The sequence below is a fragment of the Ascaphus truei genome, chromosome 15, assembly GCF_040206685.1.
Source record: "Ascaphus truei isolate aAscTru1 chromosome 15, aAscTru1.hap1, whole genome shotgun sequence".
In the NCBI taxonomy this organism is placed as follows: Eukaryota; Metazoa; Chordata; class Amphibia; order Anura; family Ascaphidae; genus Ascaphus; species Ascaphus truei.
In genome coordinates, this window is record NC_134497.1 from 14,585,891 (window position 1) to 14,606,822 (window position 20,932).

The 20,932-nt window shown below is 42.3% G+C and overlaps 2 protein-coding genes across 3 annotated transcripts in view; one reads left to right on the top strand and one right to left on the bottom strand.

Moving 5' to 3' along the window:
• The window catches only part of FAM110A (family with sequence similarity 110 member A), a 190,522-nt gene that overhangs the window by 106,095 nt on the left and 63,495 nt on the right, over window positions 1-20,932 (bottom strand). The window lies entirely within an intron of this gene.
• On the top strand, window positions 8,512-20,888 carry SCRT2 (scratch family transcriptional repressor 2). Its single transcript, XM_075571711.1, has 2 exons — window positions 8,512-8,800; window positions 14,373-20,888. The coding sequence occupies exons 1-2, from the start codon at window positions 8,647-8,649 to the stop codon at window positions 15,071-15,073; spliced, it is 855 nt and encodes a 284-aa protein (XP_075427826.1). The 5' UTR covers window positions 8,512-8,646; the 3' UTR covers window positions 15,074-20,888.

The following is a 20,932-nucleotide window of genomic DNA, read 5'->3' on the forward strand; positions in this document are numbered from 1 at the left end:
TGGGGTGGACATCATGATATTATGAGATAACCAGGAAGTGTCCTAATTTTATTATGACATCTATCGGAAAAGGGAACTATCGCACTCACGTAGAAATTTATTACGTTTTTAGGACTGATTTCACCGCAGTCATTTTAAGTTCAGGCGTTTCACTAAAATACGGGACAGTTATGCGTCCCGATAGACCTTTCCCGGGACAAGGCCATGAAATAAGGGACAATCCGTGTATATATATATATATATATATACACACACACACACACACACACACACGTGACGTCTAGTAACCCTACGTAAACAAGAGGCAAGAATTCAAAGCAGCAGAACGAGTGGTGTCCAAATATGCGCTAACCGCGCGTTTTAATAAGTCATATTCGGCTGACAAAGGAAGGTTGTATCTCCACCCCCCCCCCCAACACACAGTGCTTGTTTTTCTACTTTGCATATGATCTATTAAAACGAGAGGTCTGCGCATATTTGGACAGCACCCCCGCTGTGCTGCTACTTTGAATTCTTGCCTCTTGAGTATCTGAGAGCAGCTGATTGCAGGACTCTGCATTAAGTAGAGACTGCACGGGGAGAGAAAATGGGCATACACTTTCAACAAGTCAGGACTGGCTTATATGAATTATTGCAGGGGTGGCCAACGACAGTCCTCAAGGGCCAACAGGTCAGGTTTTCAGGATATCCTGCTTCAGCACAGTTGGCTCAATCAGTGGCTCAGTCATAATGAGTTTTTGAGAGGGAGAGAGCTAGTCAGTCTAAGTCTGACTTGTGTCACAGATTTGTAGGGGAAATTCTGATGTGGTGGATTAAAACAAGTGTGCATTTATACTTGCAGAATATGTAACCTTCGTTGTATGTTTATGAGAATAAGCACATGTAAATATAATGCATATAATGATTAATATGGTTAGCTTTAGCCTACTGCTGTAATACCAAATTGTAACTCATTAGATTGAATGGAAAGATTGGGATAAGGCAGTTTCATATTCCGTTTAAAGTAATGAATATCAGCCCTAGTAAGTACTGCAGACCAGGTGTACAACTCCAGTCCTCAAGGGCCACCAACAGGTCAGGTTTTCAGGATATCCCTGCTTCAGCACAGGTGGCTCAATCAGTGGCTCTGCCATTATGACTGAGCCACCTGTGCTGAAACAGGGACATCTTGAAAACCTGACCTGTTGGTGGCCCTTGAGGACTGGAGTTGGCCGCCCCTGGATTACTATGTATAGTTCAGTAAAACCTATAAATAATACTAGTAATAATACAAGTGGTGATGGCGCATACACGTAAAGCAAATAATGAAGTCGATGCTCAGGAAATCCAGCCTGGAAATGGTGTTCTTCTCACAAAGCATTAGGGCCTCATTGCAGATAAGGGCTGTCTGTCAGTATCACGTCCCCCACTCTCAGTCTCCATACAGCACCTCTCATTCTAACATTTGTTGTGCTCTGGGACATGTTGTTATCCTGCACCATTTATATATTAGAACATGTTTAAAAGTCCCCCCACATTCCCCTGTTCCTTTTTTCTATTACCACAGCATGTACATGGTTAGGTCTCAGTAATTCGCTCTATATTTTAAAATTATTTTGTCCGTCCCTCTGTGGGATATAGCTCATCGGTGACATCATAATGCACATAACCTGGTGGCAGATATGGAGTCAGATAGATATAAAGTTTCATGAGAATACCAACATTGAAGTATTTAACAATGTATTTTGTCACATTGGATGTAGCATTGAGTATTTGTCTTTTGTTGTATGCATTTGGCCACGCTCAGTAGCACTCCTTCTGATACGAATATATCTATATATATTCTATATCACATCCCTGAGGAAGGTCACGTTCTGCTGACCGAAACGTTGGATGCAGTTCCTTGTACTGTCTATGTGAATACAGTCTTTCTACTTTCCAAGCTGTGTGCTGTCTCTGTTTTCCGGATTTTTGTGTGTGTGTGTATATATATGTGTGTATATATATATATATATATATATATATATATATATATATATATATATATATATACATATACACATACACACATACACACACATACATACATAATGTGGTGGGTTCTGGGGTTAGAGATTGCAGGGATTGTGTGTTTAGCTATAAAGTTTACACAGAAAGCAGACGAAGAAAGAAAGAAAGAGGAAGTCAGTTGCCATGTGAGGAGAAAGTAAGAATGCTGGAAATGGGGAGAGAGGCGGAAAGAGTTGGGGACATCATAAGGTATTACTTGAAAGATGTGGTGGAGCGAGAGGAGGGAGGAAGAGATTGGAGTGGGGGAGAAAGAGAGGAGGAAGGAGAGAGGTGTGGAAATAAAAAAAATATTATTTAGGGTGGGGGTTGGTGTGCGAAGCGCGCATCGGCTGAGCCCTCGTTCTTTAAAAAAAAGATAAAAACCATCAACAATATTATTTACTTTAGGAGGTTACGTGTCCCAAGCTGCAAAACTAGGGCAACCCCCCTCCAACCCAGCACCATGGCCCAAATCCACAAATGGGTGCTAGCTAAGCTTGGTACCCTGTTGTGGACCTGGGTCCATATTTCTAAAATACATTTCAAAAAATGATTTTGGTTGGATTGTTATTTTCCTCTGCTAAATCCGATGCTATTCCTTGCACCCCTTTTGTGGCCCGGTTTTGGAGCTGGGAGGGTATGACCGCATGCGGGCTATGTACCAGAGGGAACAATGGGCAAATCCTACAAAATCTGTCTAAAATCCTAGTGCAGCCGCTGATTGGCATTTGTGAAGCGGCTTTTAATGCCCCGGAGCCTGCGTTTGCGTGCCGTGCATCAGGCAGTGCTCCAAGCAGTCTCAAGGTACATCACGAAAAGGGGGCTTATTTAGGGGTGGGTTTACAGTTTTGGCCTATAGTACAATTCCAACGTGCGGGGGAAAGTTTCAGGCGCGGAGAATCCGGCTTGTGCAGCCAACATAACACAGACAAACAATGTCTTCACAGTGCAGGTCTCCTCTATGATAGAGACACAAAGTAGAGATCTACTCACAAGTTCATAATAAAGTTCTCCTTTTAATGTGACAGCCAGGAACCGTGGGAAGACAATGTTTCCCTGTGTGATGGAAGGTCCATACGGGGCCTGACACGTTGTCTTTCCGCTGTTCTTAGCTGTCACATTAAAGGAGAATTGCATTAGGAACTTGTGAGTAGAGCTCTGCTTTGTACCTCTGTCCTGGAGGAGACCTGCACTTTGAAGAAATTGTTTGTACAGTTTTCTCCTGCCACAGCAATTAAAAAACCACAGTAAATAGTGGCATAATGAATTAAAGTTCACACCTATTATTAGCGTGTTTTTATTTGGCCGCCACCTGAGAGATGGTGCTAGTGGTTTAATGTCTCCAGTGCATTAGATTAGCCCCATACAATCACAGCAACAATTAATGGTAATGATTGCATTTATTAGTTTAAAGAAACACACTACTTATGTTATGTAGCAAAGAAGCGTGCCTCAGCATGTAGGTGTGAGCACTAAAACTGTCTCGAAAGTAAATAACCCCCCCTTGTCTCTTCTACTTTCACCTTTACAATCGGATGGAACATAGCACTGTGTTTGCTAATACAGTATGTTCTCGTTTCTGCACAAAATCTCTGTGGAAATTTCCTTCCCGAAACTGAATCCAGAGTCAGATTTACTTCCAAACCTCTTTATGAGTAAATACTTGAATTCCTACAAAATCAGCCACTGTATTCTTAGAGAGCAACTGAGAGATAAAGGATATTAAGGTGGGCTAGGGGTTGCCTAATCATATAATCATGAATATACTAACACCAACCCTCTGAGATCATTGTTCCAGGTGTCCTGGCTTACAGGCAGACAGGCTGGTGCAAAAAGAAAAACACCACCAGATATTGCAAAGAAAAGGAATTATTATTATATATTTGTGAGTTTTTAATGGGAAGCACTACGATTTTGCAGTTAATAGATCTAGTGCATTTTTTTCACTGGTTTCCCCCCCAGTTTTGTTTCACCGACCCCCACTGTCATGCTAGTAAAGGAAGGGGTACAAATCCAACAGCAGCACTGTCTACACAAGTGTATTTCACCCGGAGGTTTAAAGGAGCCATTTGGCTTCCCCGGGCATCCCGAAAGGATTCCCTGCAGTTTTCAGGGCATTTCAAAACCTGTACCAAATACAGAAAAATTACAATGCGTCTGATCTCAGACGCGCTATTAGAGAGGGTTGGGGTTCCTTACAATGCATCTGATCTCAGACGCGCTATTAGAGAGGGTTGGGGTTCCTTACAATGCATCTGATCTCAGACGCGCTATTAGAGAGGGTTGGGGTTCCTTACAATGCATCTGATCTCAGACGCGCTATTAGAGAGGGTTGGGGTTCCTTACAATGCATCTGATCTCAGACGCGCTATTAGAGAGGGTTGGGGTTCCTTACAATGCATCTGATCTCAGACGCGCTATTAGAGAGGGTTGGGGTTCCTTACAATGCATCTGATCTCAGACGCGCTATTAGAGAGGGTTGGGGTTCCTTACAATGCATCTGATCTCAGACGCGCTATTAGAGAGGGTTGGGGTTCCTTACAATGCATCTGATCTCAGACGCGCTATTAGAGAGGGTTGGGGTTCCTTACAATGCATCTGATCTCAGACGTGCTATTAGAGAGGGTTGGGGTTCCTTACAATGCATCTGATCTCAGACGCGCTATTAGAGAGGGTTGGGGTTCCTTACAATGCATCTGATCTCAGACGCGCTATTAGAGAGGGTTGGGGTTCCTTACAATGCATCTGATCTCAGACGCGCTATTAGAGAGGGTTGGGGTTCCTTACAATGCATCTGATCTCAGACGCGCTATTAGAGAGGGTTGGGGTTCCTTACAATGCATCTGATCTCAGACGCGCTATTAGAGAGGGTTGGGGTTCCTTACAATGCATCTGATCTCAGACATGCTATTTGAAGAGGGTTGGGGTTCCTTACAATGCCTGATTTCCAACGCACTGTTAGAATCAGGGTTCAGCAGAATTTCACAATATAATTATAGGGTTCCCTAGTCCAAAAAGGTAAATAAGACCACTGGTCTACACTGAACAAAAAAGAGGCAAATATATTTCTGTTCATTTATACCAGCTGCCACAGCTGGTTTTGTTCAACTCTTCATTTTCCTGTGCCTCTTTTACACATAGCCAAAAAACAGCTCATTCACTCCTGGAAATTTACAGTTTCTACCAATGTTTTGTTAAATGACTATTTGTGTTATCTCATTAAGCTGCCATATCTCTGATTGTTTTTTTTTTGGCAGTGGGTTTTTTTTTTCTTGTCTGACTGCTGAACATGAAGAACTTAGGCTGAATAAAACCTGATGCAAAAGAACAAGTGGGAATTTATTTCCATACAGCTGGCTAGAGACACAGACATTTAAAGATCATCCAGTCTCTGTCTAAAGGAGGCCGGACCAGCTTTTTTTTTATTTAAAGAAACGGTTACTTTAGTGAACGGTATTAGCCCAGCTTAAGCAGGATGATTGCAGGTTATTATCCTACATTATCTCACCCATATGACTCTAAAAGGGTCTCCGGTATTCTCTCCTTTTTCATCCTCCCTATTTTTCCCTAGACCTTTACACTTAATTACCTCACTTATTACATCCCAGCCTGGAGAGGGAGAGAAAGAGAGAGTGCGCGCAGGGCGATGGGCAGGCAGACCCTTCCCAACTAGGGCGTGAGTAATCTCCTATCTTGCTTATGCCTGCAAGAAAAGAAATATTCCCAGGCCCACATACATACTAATAGAGGGAGAAAGGCCTTGAAAGCGTAATAATCCTTTAGTGCTTGGTGTAGGAAGAGGGTTACAGCGGAAAGGAGCGTTTTATAAATATAAAGAGCCCAACTATGTAGTGAGGAATCCGAGTATTTAATGTCCTATTCTAGATAAAGCATTAGCTCATCTTCCCCTTGGTACCTTTCATGAACACTTTACAGCAAAATAAAATCTCGCAAAGAACACTCATGTGAGCCATCCAAGAACTGGCCTACCATGGTAACTGTGTTGTAGTGGACATGCACTGCACTTTCCCTAATACAATGTAACGTGTTATTTTAAAGAGCCATGGAAAGAGCTAGAAGTCTTTTGGTGCTTGTGTCATTCACAGCCACGCGTGGTTTGTGGAGGGCTTTAATGGCGTAGTAGGAGGGGTTGTGTTGGAGACACTTTTCTTGCATGCACAGTATAAAAGGTGCTGCGTTTTAGCCATTCACCTTTCTGCGCAACAATAACACACCGTCTTGAACCTTCTGGCTAAGGCTGCGTCTATGGTGAGCACGACCAAAATGCTGTGTCTCTATGAGGCAGGCCATAGGCTTGGTCCCCGCTGGCTGCTGCAGCGCCCGCGGGGACAAGAGCCACCCCATAATGGGGCCGGGCCCGCTGCGAGGGGTGCTGTGCGTTTTTCAGACTCACATTAAAATTGTGATTAGAACAAGCAACGGAGCGCTAGGCCACGCCCCCCGGCGGTTCAGCCAATGAGGGCGAACCTGTCGGGAGATGTCATGGCCGCGCACCCGTCACTCCCCCCCCGTCTTTTCCTCTGCAGCTCACTACAGACCTGGGAACTCGGCTGCACGTGCCGCCAGCCTGGTAGACGCGCATGCAGCGCAGGCACTTGAACCGTAGCCTTAGAGCGCACAACCGCGCATGATGCAGAGCGCCGGCGCTCGCCAAGTGTGAGGAAACAAATACATTTGTCTCTGTCACGCGACAGCCGGCTCACGTGAGCAGCCCACGCCTCCGCCACCCTTCCCCGTCGTGTCTACCTAGAGGACACAAATCACTCCAGCTAGAGGTGCGCACCAAGCCACACCTCACGGTCGCCCGTGAGCACCCACCCTCCATGGACGCGGCCTAACATTTCAGCATCAAGTCTACAAAATATAAATAACTAACTTCTACAATCAATGAGAAAGCCAGCAAAAAAAATAGGAAAAGATACACACACATCGACCTGCACATCACGAGAATTTGGAGCTTTGTACCATATGTAACCATACACGCTTTCTTGCACTACTGGTGAGGAATTGAAACTTACAATAAATAGTACTCCTCACTACATCCAAACTGCATTTAAAAACGCAACTTGTATTGGGACTTGTCACATATGGAGCACAATACAAATATTTCCTGAAGTTTTTCATTCTCTCAAGAGGTCACCAAAAGCATCTTACATCACATAATAATAATGAAAAAAAAAAAAATGACATGCCCCTAATTATAAAATGTACGTGTTTCAGACCGCATCATGTAATGAACTTAATGTTTGCCATCTACCGCACTTATTTTCTCACCTGCTGTCTCTGCAAGTCTCACAACATACCACTTAGATTGTAAGCTCTCCGGGGCATGGGGTTTCCTTTCCCAGCGTCTGATCTTATTTGTTGCCCTTATTGTACTATAATTCCCTGTACTGTGTTGCCTCTCTTGTAAAGCTCCAAGCACAGCTGTGGGCGCCATATAAAGATGGACGTATATGGTCCAGCAACTCATGCACTGAAATGTCTGATAATCCTATCTTTTACACCGCCTCTGATTTGATAGACGCTTACAAATGTAACCCTGCCAGCCAATGTCCTCTACTACAGAATATAAAGATGGAACCTCTCTCTTTTTTGTTTCAGAACCACAAGGGTCACTGTTTATTGCCCACCTTGGTGGATCTGGGAAATGAAGACGCTGCTCCCCCCCTCCCCCCAAAGCCATATGGACTTTCCCTGTATTATTCACAGGCTCTTAAAACACACTGGTTGCATCAAGACAAAGGGATCAGAAGCCGAGTTCATCTTCACACAATGTCAGACTCCCCTTTCATTCCTGGCACCATTATCCTCACTCTCCCCCCCACCCCCCCACCCCCATATCTATTCTTCTGCTCCCTCTCTCTCACATCTCCTCCACGTGCTGCAGTTCTGCTGCCTCTTCTGCGCAAGGAATGTGGCAATCAGAAGTGGGTGCAACGTCCAACTGTTAAAAGCACAATCACAAGGGCTTCCCGTCTTTAAATCCACCCCCCCTCCCCCCTTTGATGAGTCTTTGCATTCTAGAATCGCTCCAACCTGCTGCTAAATGTAACAATGCATTGTTCATCGACTGAAAGTTTGTCACTCCTCCATTAAAATGCCACAGTAGTTTCAAAATGTATGCAGGTACACGTATAATAATAATTAAAAAAAATAAAAAAATCTTTCCCCATCCTCCAAATAGCGCTGTCCTGCATTACTTGGTTTTCCCTGTATTGTTTCTATAAGGTGGGAGTATGCAGGAGGCTGTCTTTTTCTCTGTGTCTGCACAGCCGGTTCATTGGTAATGTGATGATTGTCCTGGGGGACATTTGATGGATTATAGAGCTAAACAGCTCCATTGCAAAGCACCACCTGATCTCAGGCCTGCGTCCCATATAAAGACAGCATGACTGCTGAGCTCAGCTAGTGCTGCCAAATCCCCCCCCCCCCTCCCTCTTTCCCAGCTCCCTTCATCTCCTTTCTCTCTCTCACTCTCTCTCTCTCTCCACACTGCAGAAAGTCGGAGCTGTCCAGTGCTGAATGTGTTGCACGGTCCCTAGATTCTTAAAGGTTGTCGCCTAAAAGAAGGACCCCCCCTTTGTTAACCTCACTATGCCACGCTCGTTTCTGGTGAAGAAGATAAAGCTCGATGACTTTTCATCCGGGATTTCAGCTCCAAATTATCACCACCTTGACGATTCGTGTGTCCTGGGCCAGTCTCTCACCAGCACTGTTGGAAGCTTGGTGGTCCCTGTAGCAGAAAATGGTAAGTCAGACAGCTGGGTTACCAATGGTATCCACAGTGTGAGGTGGATTAAAATAAATACATATTTTGAGGAATACTTGGGTTTATAACCACCTTCTGTTTTTTGTAGGATTATAGTAGCAGAATGTAATGACAAACGGCAGCATCATTGCTGATTTGTTTCCACCATTGTGTTATTTATATGCCAGCTATTCTGCATTTGTAGTAATACAAGCAGACTTTCTGGAGAGTTGGATATTGCGCTGGGTGTGCTGCATTTCTATATCTGGGGCAGGCAGCCTGGGCAGAGCATTGTACAGTCTTACGATGTCATGCTGACATTTCACACATGTAGCTTTGCTGACCTGACGGTTTCCCAACTTAACTATTCAATGTTGTGTCTATTCTGCACTCCCCTCCGAAGCAACATGGGGTTCTAACTTAGATCAGCAAGGCGGTGGCGCACCGGTGATCCATCCTTTAACCCTTTAACCTAGAGGTTCCCAACTCCAGTCCTCAAGACCCCCAACAGGTCAGGTTTTTAGGATATTCCAGCTTCAGCACAGGTGGCTCAATCAGTGGCTCAGTCTTCAACTGAGACACCTGCGCTGAATTGGGGAGCCACCTGTGCTGGGGGGAGGTCTTGAGGACTGGAGTTGAGAACCCCTGCTCTAACCCATTTTTTTTTTATTTAGGGACAATGTTAAACATGACATTATTATTTTTTTTTTTTTTTAAGCAAGTTCGTCAACAAAAGTGCACAAAAGTTGCCAGAGTTAGTTTGCTGTTCAATGCAGTTTCAAACAAAGCAAGGCTGAAATTTGGGGTGTAAGGCTTTTCAATGCATAAAAAAACGATGCAAAAAAATAAAATGCAAAAGGTCGTATACCTGATTCACACACTATATATCTGCTTTCTTTTCCATCACCTGTAGAAGGAGGTTAGGGGGGGAATGACCGTCCCTTGGTTTGTGCGTGATGTATTTTGCTTCTTGGAGAATGAAGGGTACATTAATTCCTGTACTACAAGGCCCTTCATGTCTTTTAGCGAGAAGGCATGAATGCCAGTGCTTGTTACTGAAAAAAATCTTCACATAGTGGAGGACAGAAAGGAAGGGGGAGGGGGGCTTTGTATCCTCCAGGGACCTCATTGTTCATATGGCAGCCAAAAGGCTTTTTCTATAAAGCCCCTTAAGAGGCACCATACAGTGAGAAGCAATTCTGTCTCTGCAAAAATTGGAGCAGGTTCTATAAGAATTAGATTCCATTTTTTTTCTTCCTTTTTCTACAATTGTTTATGGCTGACACGTTTTTTCTGCAGTAATTGTAGTGATACTCCGAGAACCATGGACTAAAAAACCCCTAGACAATAACCTTGCACTTCCAGTACAGACCTGCAAGTTGCAGTTTTTGATCGCTCCTAAATTTGCAAGCCACGCACATAATCCTGTAACATAGAAGGCAAAACACAATTCTATCTGAACTGCTGTCAGGGGTGATGGCTCTTTGGTATACCAAGACAGCTTTTACATTTGAAATGTCCTGGGAGTAACCAGACCTCTGAGAGTCCTTATTACATACCCATCCTAAACCTCCTTTACTGCAATGAGTTGGGAAATGCACTGTTCACTGCTAAACGCTTTACTGATATTTCTATTCATATACATGCTAGACTATCATTGAATGTAACCGACCTGAAGCCCAAGAGAAGTACCTCCAACAACCAACATAAGTGGCCTTGCAGCAAATGTTCAGGATGCTAATCACATCCATTTATTCCGAGCATTAAACAGCATAAAAGGAATTCTGCTCAAGTAACATTTTGGCACCCATATATCGAGAGCTAAAGGGAGAAGAAAAGTTGCAAAAGAACACAAATGTTGTCACTTTTGTGTAACATCGCTTGGAGACAGTTCCTGTAAAACTGCTTTTGTGTCAAACCAATATTAAATAAAACGATGAGAATGTTTTATAATGACAATAATGATGTATATCTGTGCATCGCTGTAACAGACTGCAAGACACACAAATCTCTTGTAACCAACTCCTCCAAGTTTCCATCAGCTACAAATTATCTTTATAAAATTATAGTATTATTCTGCATATTATCATGTCTGGAACAGCAGGGAAAGGGCAATGGAAGTGTTCTTGTGTTAGCAGAAGGTACATTGATATAAGGCCATATGAACAGTACCTTGTAGGTATTTCGCTTTACAGAGAAGAGAATAAAACATGTTATAAAAGTGCTTGTAATATCTCAGATAGGGACAACATATATTGGTTCTGACTTGCAAAACACACTGAGGTCCATCAAACACTACGCTACAGTTATAAGAAGTGGTACTTCAACCTCACCAAGAATATGCTCACTTTAAACCTTCCCCAGGCTATATCTCTGCGTAGGTGAAATGATTTTGTGTCCCAGCTGTTATATGGTAAAAAGTGCTTCACGTGCTATACTATTCTCTTGGAATTATGAAAATGCAAAGGTTAAATGTGTCTTGTTTTGTAAAACTGGCAAAGAAAATTGAAAAAAAAAAAAAAAATCAAAACAAATGTACAGCCTGGATTAGTCTCTAAATCACCCTCATCCAATAATATACAGCAAACTTGTAGCTATTCAGCAGCTACTTTAATTATTTACTTTTGAATATTTCCTTATATTCTGTTTTAAAAAAAAAAAAGGATCTGTTTGTATGAATCCCAGCTTTCTTTGCATTGAATGGTAAAACAGGTGCAGTATGACCTAGATAACACAACAGGCCTCCCATTATTTTACACGTGATTCATAGAACAATGTGATGTCACGTTTATATGTTTTGCGTTTGCAGTCATCGACTACTGCAAATGTAACATTTTTTGCGTAGAATATTACGCTATTATAATTATGGTTGATAAATGGTAACATCTAGTAACCCTAATTAGGGCATCACAACAGTATAACTCTTCCAATTATCATATATTTTAATATTATAAAGAGGCCACCCCCATAGATTAACCCAGCATGTTTGTTTCGGAAATTGCCACAAAGATTTTTTTTAGGAAAATATGTCATTCCCCCCCCTCCCCCGCATTCACTAATCACCAGCTCACTATCAAAGCCTTTCCACTCACTTTATAATGCTGGTGTGTATACACCACATATTATTGGTTTATAAAACAGAAGTAAATCACAGGGGTTTGTAGGAAACGTTCCTGAAATCAGGGTGTGCTGATTGAGAGTGACATGATATGGACATAAAGCCAGTGAGTTCAGGACACGGGCCTGGCAGAGACGCACAATGCTGGAGCGGCAGTAAGGCGGAGGACGCCTGTGGGTAGCGTGCTCTTGGAGATAACCTTGCTGCGTGTTCTAGGGAAGTGTGAAAAATTGCTGAGGAAAGCGTTTTGTATCCAGAGCATGTGACTGCATTCTGTAAACACGCAGGCAGAAAAGAAGGGGAGATAAAGAGACACCGCAGGGCAGCATGAGAGGCAGAAGGAAGGGGGGAATGAGTTAGGAAATGGAAAATCATATCCATGAGACCGGATAATTATAGCATTACTGCAGTTTTTCTGATTTTACTCGTGCTATTGAAGCGCTGATTCAGAAAATATGTAATATCTCCTTCAAAATATATGTATACAGCTCTGGAATATTTTCCCTGTCTTTCCTAAGTTGCAGTATCCCAAATATCTACACATTACACGCATATAATATATATATATATTGAGAGAGAGAGAGAGAGAGAGAGAGAGAGAGAGAGAGAGAGAGAGAGAAGAGAATTTGTTATATTCATCAAGTGAGTAGAAAATAAAGCTAAAGCAAAAAATAAAATAACAGATAAACTATTCTTTTTATAGGGAAATTTCTTGGTGGGGGACTACTCCCTTTGTTCAGTCAAGTGACAACACCAGGTTATATGGTAGTGGATTTTAGCATGAAATCAGATGGCAATAAAAGAGGATTTAACCATGTGATGTGCTGTGCAAATCTCTGAATTACTGCTGTCCTCCACTGGTACAACTATCTGCAACCCTTATCTATTATGGCTGGGACAGCAGAATAAATCAGCGACAGCTAAGCTGAGTGCACGGGCAGATAGGAAGTCAGAGACTAGTACTGGGGGAAGGAGAAGCCTTCCTTATCCCACTGCTAGCTCCTCACACTGCCACTACTTCAGGCCAAGAAGTAGAGATGCAATTCGCTCTGATTCAGCGCATACGTTTGGTTGGGAGTCACCTTGGAAAGAAGCTCTGGATGCTGTGAAATTCAACGTCACTCGCTGGCTTCCCAGCCATGAATATTCAAACTGCAGGCGAGAGTAACGCAGGGTTGTGCTCACTCAGTTATGTCTAACAGTTTGTCACATAGTATTTGGAAAATGTAATTTAATATTGCTTATTCATGTGTAAGCGTACGGGAAACAAAATATATGCATTTTCTGCGAATGTGCACATCGGAGGAGAGCTTTGTGATGGAGCAGTAGTCATGATCTCTTTAACATGATATTTATTGTTTTATCATTTTATCTACTGTTATGACGGTCATCAAACTGGGAAAGGTCAGTGAGGGAACAGCCTGTGTCAGTCGAAGAACCCTAGCTAGTAGTTGGATGAAATGAAATATTGACTTCAGCCTAATGGCCGGAGAGTCAATAGGAGTCTGAAGGGTCACACTGTATAGTACCGAGGTGAATATGTTTCTATGCTAAGAGAGACTGAATCAGCATATAAACTAAAATATCTGTAATATCTTCTCTCACGAAAGAGTAAAACAAATATATTGCAAAATGTCATAATAATAACTTTACTTTATTTTCTCCCAATGGGACTCAAAACACTCAATAATTACAAAACAGGCACGTGGTACACAGCCCCTGCCCAAAAAAACTATGTTTTTGGTAACCGAGGCACAGGGAGGTAAAGGGAATTGCCCAAGGTCACGAGGAGCTGACACTGGGAATTGAACCAACAACCTGAGTATCATTGTTATCAGTCAGCGCCTTTACTCACTGAGCTGCTCCTTCTCCCTAATGCTAAAGCTGATATTATTTGTTATGGATTTTCCCAATAATATAGGTTTTTGAGAAAACATTTTTAAAGTTTATGTCCCCACGCAGTCTGTTTATTTCTATGATACAAATGCAGAAGATTTCTCCATACAAGTATTTTAGAAGAATATACAGCAAAAACGATCGGTTACCCAAACAACATAAACGCAAATTTTCGAAAGTAACTTTGCTCGAACTGTTGATGAATGTAAACTTGGTGGTTGCCTTTGAGATTAAATAAAAGTTCTGGAAAAGTCCTGGATGTTTTCAGGTAATTATAGTATATGAGACATGACTTAACGGTGTGTTTATTGAAGTCGCACACTCTAACATGTGTATTGTACAGGTGAAAGAAACAAAATCATTCCCCTCCTATAAACATCCAAAACAAATCATGATTTTACCTATAGCAGATTACTTAATTTATAAATATAAATATATATTTTATACAGCAACAAGAATTGTGATGAGCAGACGACCAGATATTGGAAGATATACTGGAAAAACAATAATAAAGCAATACAAATATATAATGACTTCTTCTTTCTTGTGCTTTTACAGGTTACATAAAGCGCTGCATCACCTCGTCCAACTACCAGGGTGGAAAAAAACGAGGCACCAAATTTCCATCCTCTGACCCAGACTATACTCCGACAAACGATGATTTCAGTGAGCCAGACAGCCCCCAGTCCAGCCTCTCCGCCGGATACTTCAGCGGTGAAGCTGCCGTCACAGATAGCTATTCTATGGACGCCTTCTTCATTACAGATGGCCGTTCGAGACGTCGCAGCGAAAGCCGTGGAAGTCAGCGCCACACGTGCAACGAGTGTGGAAAGACCTACGCCACCTCGTCGAACCTTAGCCGGCACAAGCAAACTCACCGAAGCCTAGACAGCAAAATGGCCAGGAAATGCCCCACCTGCGGCAAAACGTATGTTTCTATGCCAGCCCTGGCCATGCATCTCCTGACGCACAACCTTAAACACAAATGCGACGTGTGTGGCAAGGCTTTCAGTCGCCCGTGGCTCTTGCAGGGCCACATGCGTTCCCACACGGGGGAGAAGCCCTTCGGCTGCTCCCACTGCGGCAAGGCCTTCGCCGACCGCTCCAACCTCCGCGCGCACATGCAGACCCACTCCGCCTTCAAGCACTACAAGTGCAAACGGTGCGAGAAAACATTTGCACTCAAGTCGTATCTCAACAAGCATTACGAGTCGGCCTGCTTCAAGGGCTCCGAGCATGAATGTGCCATAGAGAACTAATGCCAAAAGGGATAGACAACGGAAGGAGAGACAAAAAAAAAAAGCAAATTGTGTATGTGAAGGGATGAGGTACAAAGGATAGTAGCCGCCCCACCCTTACAGTATGATAGCACGGAGCTACACAAACTCAGAAATCAGGGTACTTGCCAGAAAACAGTATTTTGTTTTTTCTTTGTTGCACTTGACGATGAAGTCTCACAACACACCATGTTTGTACTCTGCAGCCCAGGGGTATTTTCTTCCCACACCCTTTTTTTTAATTTATTTTTATTTAAAGGTAAAAGCTTGATAGTTATTTTTCTTTCAAGCTGTGCAATATGAATTTCTGAATGGACCTTGGCTGGATAGTTTAGTGGGAAAAAGAAAATAATACCCATCTTTTCTACTCTTCGCTCAAGCTCTTAAAATAATCTTCCATACGGAGCCAAGCTTTTTTTTTTTTTTTTTGCCTCTATTTGAGACACATGAAATGTGAAACAGTGTTATAAAAACAAACACAATGAAGAATTGAACAAAGGACCTCGACAGAATAAAGAGACTCAGGTGCCAGTCATCTGTCATGCAGTATTTATAAAAGACATTAAAAAAAGGACAAGTCATGTTATTTTTTGATTTCGCTAGCAATGAAGTAGTTTGTTTATTTTGTTGCGCCATACTTTTTACGGGATGTAGATATTCTTTTTGTATGGCTAAACAATAAGTGAAGAGAACGATCTCGGTGGGAGAAAAGACTGATAAATAAAAGCAGCACAAAAAAAAAATATTTCCGACAGGCGAGACGGAAGTTTGAGAAATATTCGTGTTCCAGAGATGTTTTAAATGCAATCGCTGGCTATGAGATGTCACAAAAAAAACCCTGTAACGGCAGTGTGAATGAACCTGCCACAGGTGTGGTTATAGCAGCAGAAACCCCAGTACAGGTAGTCCTCGCTATCCAACGTTTCACTTTACAACGAATGGCATATCCAACGCTTTACAACCCAACCCTATGGGCTGTTTTTCTACGCCTGAATGCGTTATCCAACACCTGAATGCGTTATCCGACGCTCACCGCCACTGATTAACATGGGACTCACGTTACAACGGTTTCACTATCCAACGCTACTTCCAGAACGGATTCTGTTGGATAACCGAGGACTGCCTGTACGTTATATGCATTACTGGAAGCAAACACAAAATAAAACAGAAGCCTTGAGGGTGGAAATACGTGCCAACAGCATTCATTATCCCCTTCCTAAATAACGTTCAATAACTTCAGAAGAAGTAACAGAAATGTACTTGTGACCTATTCGTATTCACTCAAGTTCCGATGAAGGACCCATAAAACAGTCTTGGAGAAACTTGGAAACAGTGTTTTGTAACATGATGTGAATGAGCTCAGAGCCCTGTGTGAACCGCAGACTAAAGGAAATATTCCAATATTATACAATACGTATTCTCTCCGTGGGGCACTGAAAGGGGTCACTTATTTTGGATGCCACGATTATAAAAAAAAAAAAAAAAAAATTTCAAAAAAGAATCGCAAATATTGTTTTCAATGTTTTGGATCACGCGGATAAAATGAAGACGCAGACCTTTACACCTTAATAGGGATGAAATGTGGACACTAATAACAATTGTAATTGTGGATTCTCTATTTAAAAAATGATGTAATTTATATTATTTATTATTTATTCTATTTTTATTTATTTGCAAATGTTGGAGCCTTGTTCACCCCCAATACAGCTTCCCAGGACCAGAGAATAACACAAAGACTTTTTTTTCACGGATACACCGTTCCTGGGATGATATGGAAGGAACACTCCCAAGTGTGAGTGTATAAATTCAACATGCAGGAAACTCGGATCACAATGTTTACAGACAGAAGGGACACTTAACAGTAGATATCGTCTATGGATCTGCTCTGCCAAAATTTGAATACATTGAAATGTCTTCCTCCTGGGTTTTGCTAAAGCCAGAAATATTGTATTTGTCGCCCATTTAAGGCTCTCCCCCGCACATGCTTCCAGGTGCTTGTGGGAAGTGTCGGACAAGCCTATGCAATTATTCAATGATTGACCTTTACCTCTCACCAACTCAGACGAAGCCTACATTTTATGGGTCAAACTAAAATCCTGCTCATCTATCCTGCATTCTCCACAACAGTGATGGAAAAAACGTCACATATAATGCACCTACTACCTTGTTACATCATTGTATCATTGTGCCATGGGACTTGAACTATATATTGTAGACTCAGGTCAGACATGCAAAAGACATCCAGGTAAATACTGTACACTCACAGCACTATTACGGTATTAACACACTTCTTTAACCCAGGCTGTACTGAACAACGCCGTGTAATACGGCAGGCATCAGCTTACAGGGGTCCATGTTAAAATGGATGAGACGTAAAGAATGACACGCAGTGTGCTCATTTGCATGTCATTACCCAGAATCCCCGGCGGCAGTGGAAGCTTTGTTTGCCAAATGGTAATGGGCAAAGACAGGGTCGCAGACCTGTCGGAGACATGCAAATGCACCACACGTGGTATATTTATTTTTTGTCACTTTTGTTACCCACCCTAACCTTTTTAATGACTGGTATTAATAAACACACGTACTAGAGACGTTTTCTGTAAAACTGACCATATGAAGAAAAAAAAAGTGTTCCACGCGGAAGCGAAACCGTGAACAAATACAAAGTGACGTTTGCTTCGCACGGAGATGGACTTTCACAGGGACGGTGTGCATAAGTTGGATTTCCTTTCTAAAGTCTATGGGACTGTTTATATTTAAAAAAAAAAAAAATAACAATGCAATTTATTTATTAAGGTATTTGCAGCAACATGCACACAAGAGCACATGCAGGGAAATAGCGGTGTTAATATTTCAACGGTCTGGCTAGGTAAACTAGAAGAGATTATTGTCTGGTGCGTATATATCTTAAGGCCGCTTTACAGGCTTCTTTTCATGTACTCCTTCTGCACCACCTCAGACCGCACAAAGCACCGAGGGATTCAATATAGATAGCGAAATGTGAGGCAATAATCAAAGAGTCAAGTATTCATTCATATTTCTAGCTGTGACTTTTACTAGGTGACCTTTGTGACTCCACATTTGATGATGATGATGATGATGATGATGATCTGAAATCCAGATTGTGAGAATGGTACAGTACGTGTGGCGATGCTTTGCATGGCTAGGAGGCATGTTACACACAAACTAGCCTGACTTGTGCTTACTGCGGCTTTCTCTGAATTCTCTTGGTTGCATGTTAGAGCAGAGCAAGCCATGTGTCTACGGACAAGGCTCTCTCCTGAAAACAATAGTACACTGCTAATCCTTCCTTGCACCAAGTATTAATAAGTGATGCAGAATAGGCAGGTGTATTGTGTTGTTACATGCTTTTAATGTGTGTGACGAGGTCATAAACCTCTCCGGTTTCATGAGGGTGATTGGTCAACACAGACCATTGTGTAGCAATACCCATAGCACCCTCTTGTTTACACCCGTTCTCTCAACAATAACTAATGTTCAATACAAAAAGAAATAGCGTACTTGTGTTTACGGAATGGGACATCTCGCCGCCGGCATCTCGCAGCAGCTACTTAGCTGCCGCCGCAAAGGTGCGTGCATTAATACTAGGGCATTTAGGATAAGGGGTTAAGGTTAGAGGGTTAGGGTAAGGGGTCCAATTAGGGGTTTTAGAGTAAAGGGTCCGATTAGGGGCTTAACAGTAAGGGGTTAAGGTTAGGGGGTCCGATTAGGGGTTTTAGAGTAAGGGGTCTGATTAGGGGTTAAGGTTAGGAGTTTTAGGTTAAGGGTCTTTCCTTTGCGCCGGAACAGCCGTCGGCTGAATATCTCTGCGGCTGTTCGGCAGCGGCGAGATGACGGCGGCTAAATACTCCATGTGAATCCAAAATAAACCCGAGCCAGATACGTCGGCATCAACACACAAAAAAAAACCACCATTCAACGAAACGCTCGCTAATAACGACGGCAAAGGGCACAATGAATTTGTTTTGCACCCGCAAAGAATCACATGGCGGCTTATAGCCACAAACACCAATTAGCCAACACTCTAGCGCTCACTAATTGTGAGGGACCCACACACACGGGCCCCAGTGAAGAAGACCTTCATGTTCACTTCTTGGCCTCCACAACAGTGTGTTATTTAAGCACAGTTTCGGATTTTTTTGTAAAGATTTGCTGAGTGTGGGGGTCATTTTATGCAACCGACAGGGAAGATGTACTTACTGAACTGTTTTTTTTTAATTCACAATACGTGCAAATACTAACTGCGCAAAAATGCCGTCTCCTAACTGGCAAAACCGAAGCCGGAACCCAACACCAGATTTATCAAAGGGGGGGAAAAAAATCCCCTTTCCGTTATGTAGTTTATTTTTATTTATTTTTTTAAAATAAATCTAGTTCTGCTTTTTGGCCCCGTTTTTGCAGCAGGGAGACTGTGCTAAATAATCTTCTAGACACTTTGGCCCATGTTTACTAAGCAGTGCTTGACCTTGGCTCCATTTAGTAGATCTTGGCCTCCTTGTGTTGCACAAACAGGACCTTGAATATCGTCACATTTGCCTGCACTGAATGCATAATCACCGCATGTTCTAACCTGGAGGGGCGGCCAGCTCCGGCCCTCAAGGGTCACCGACAGGTCCGGTTTTCAGGATATCCCTGCTTCAGCACAGGTGGCTCAATCAGTGGCTCAGATAATAACTGCAAAACCTGTGCCGAAAGCAGGGATATCCTGAAAACCTGACCTGTTGGTGGCCCTTGACGACTGGAGTTGGCCGCTCCTGGGAATCTAACCTCTTTATTTACAAGTGGGCCCTGACAATAAAGAACAATAAAAAACATTGTTTATTATTATGACAGAAATACAAGAATTGCATTTGTATAATTTTATATATAGGTATATATCACCTAAATAATGTGTGGTGAAGACCTACCCAAAGTCTCAAATTGCAAAGCCGGTACAGCCAACCTCACACTGGTGAGACCCAAAAGATCGAAACAGTCTGTCTGTGAGTGGGTTCACTGGCTTTGCATCTCATCCCAGGCTATGTTTAACAGCTGTGTTTAAAACAGCGAGCATTTGGCTTAAGGGTTCCATGTAATAATGGACTTGAGACAAAAGGTGGCACTGTGTGCCCATTTGCATGTCATTTCCCAGAATCCCTTGCTGCAGTGGAAGCACTGTATGCTAGGAGATAATGGCGAAAAGCAGGGTTGCAGACCTGTCTATGATATTTGAATGTGTTCACATATATACATATATGTGTGTGTATATATATTTATATACACACACACACACACACACACACACACACACACACACACAGTATACACACGCATATATACATACACACACACATATATATATGTATATATATATATATAGATATATTATGTGTGTATATAAATATATATATATATATATATATATATATATATAGTGTGTGTGTGTGTGTGTGTGTGCGCGTGTGTATTTACTGCCAAGAATAAGCTCCTTTCTTTACTAAATGCTGATACATGCATTTGCAAACTTAGTCACACGGCCTGTTCGTCCCATTGAAACCGCACCGTTACCTACTGAACAATGCTACACGCATCATTTTCACATGAAGACATAGAACACCCATTCTTCTTTGATATTTAAACTGTAAATAGGAAGATACAGCAATAATTTTAAGTGCATGTCAGATTTTTTCTGCAAGGTTTTGTAACTTAAACTTAAACTGACAAAGCCAATTCTACAAGTCACATTTACTGTATTTATTGTAATGCAATTCAGGGAGATTAAAGAGTCTATTATTCACTCTCTAGTCAGTGGATTCTTTTTTGTTTACGTTCTTTGTGGCT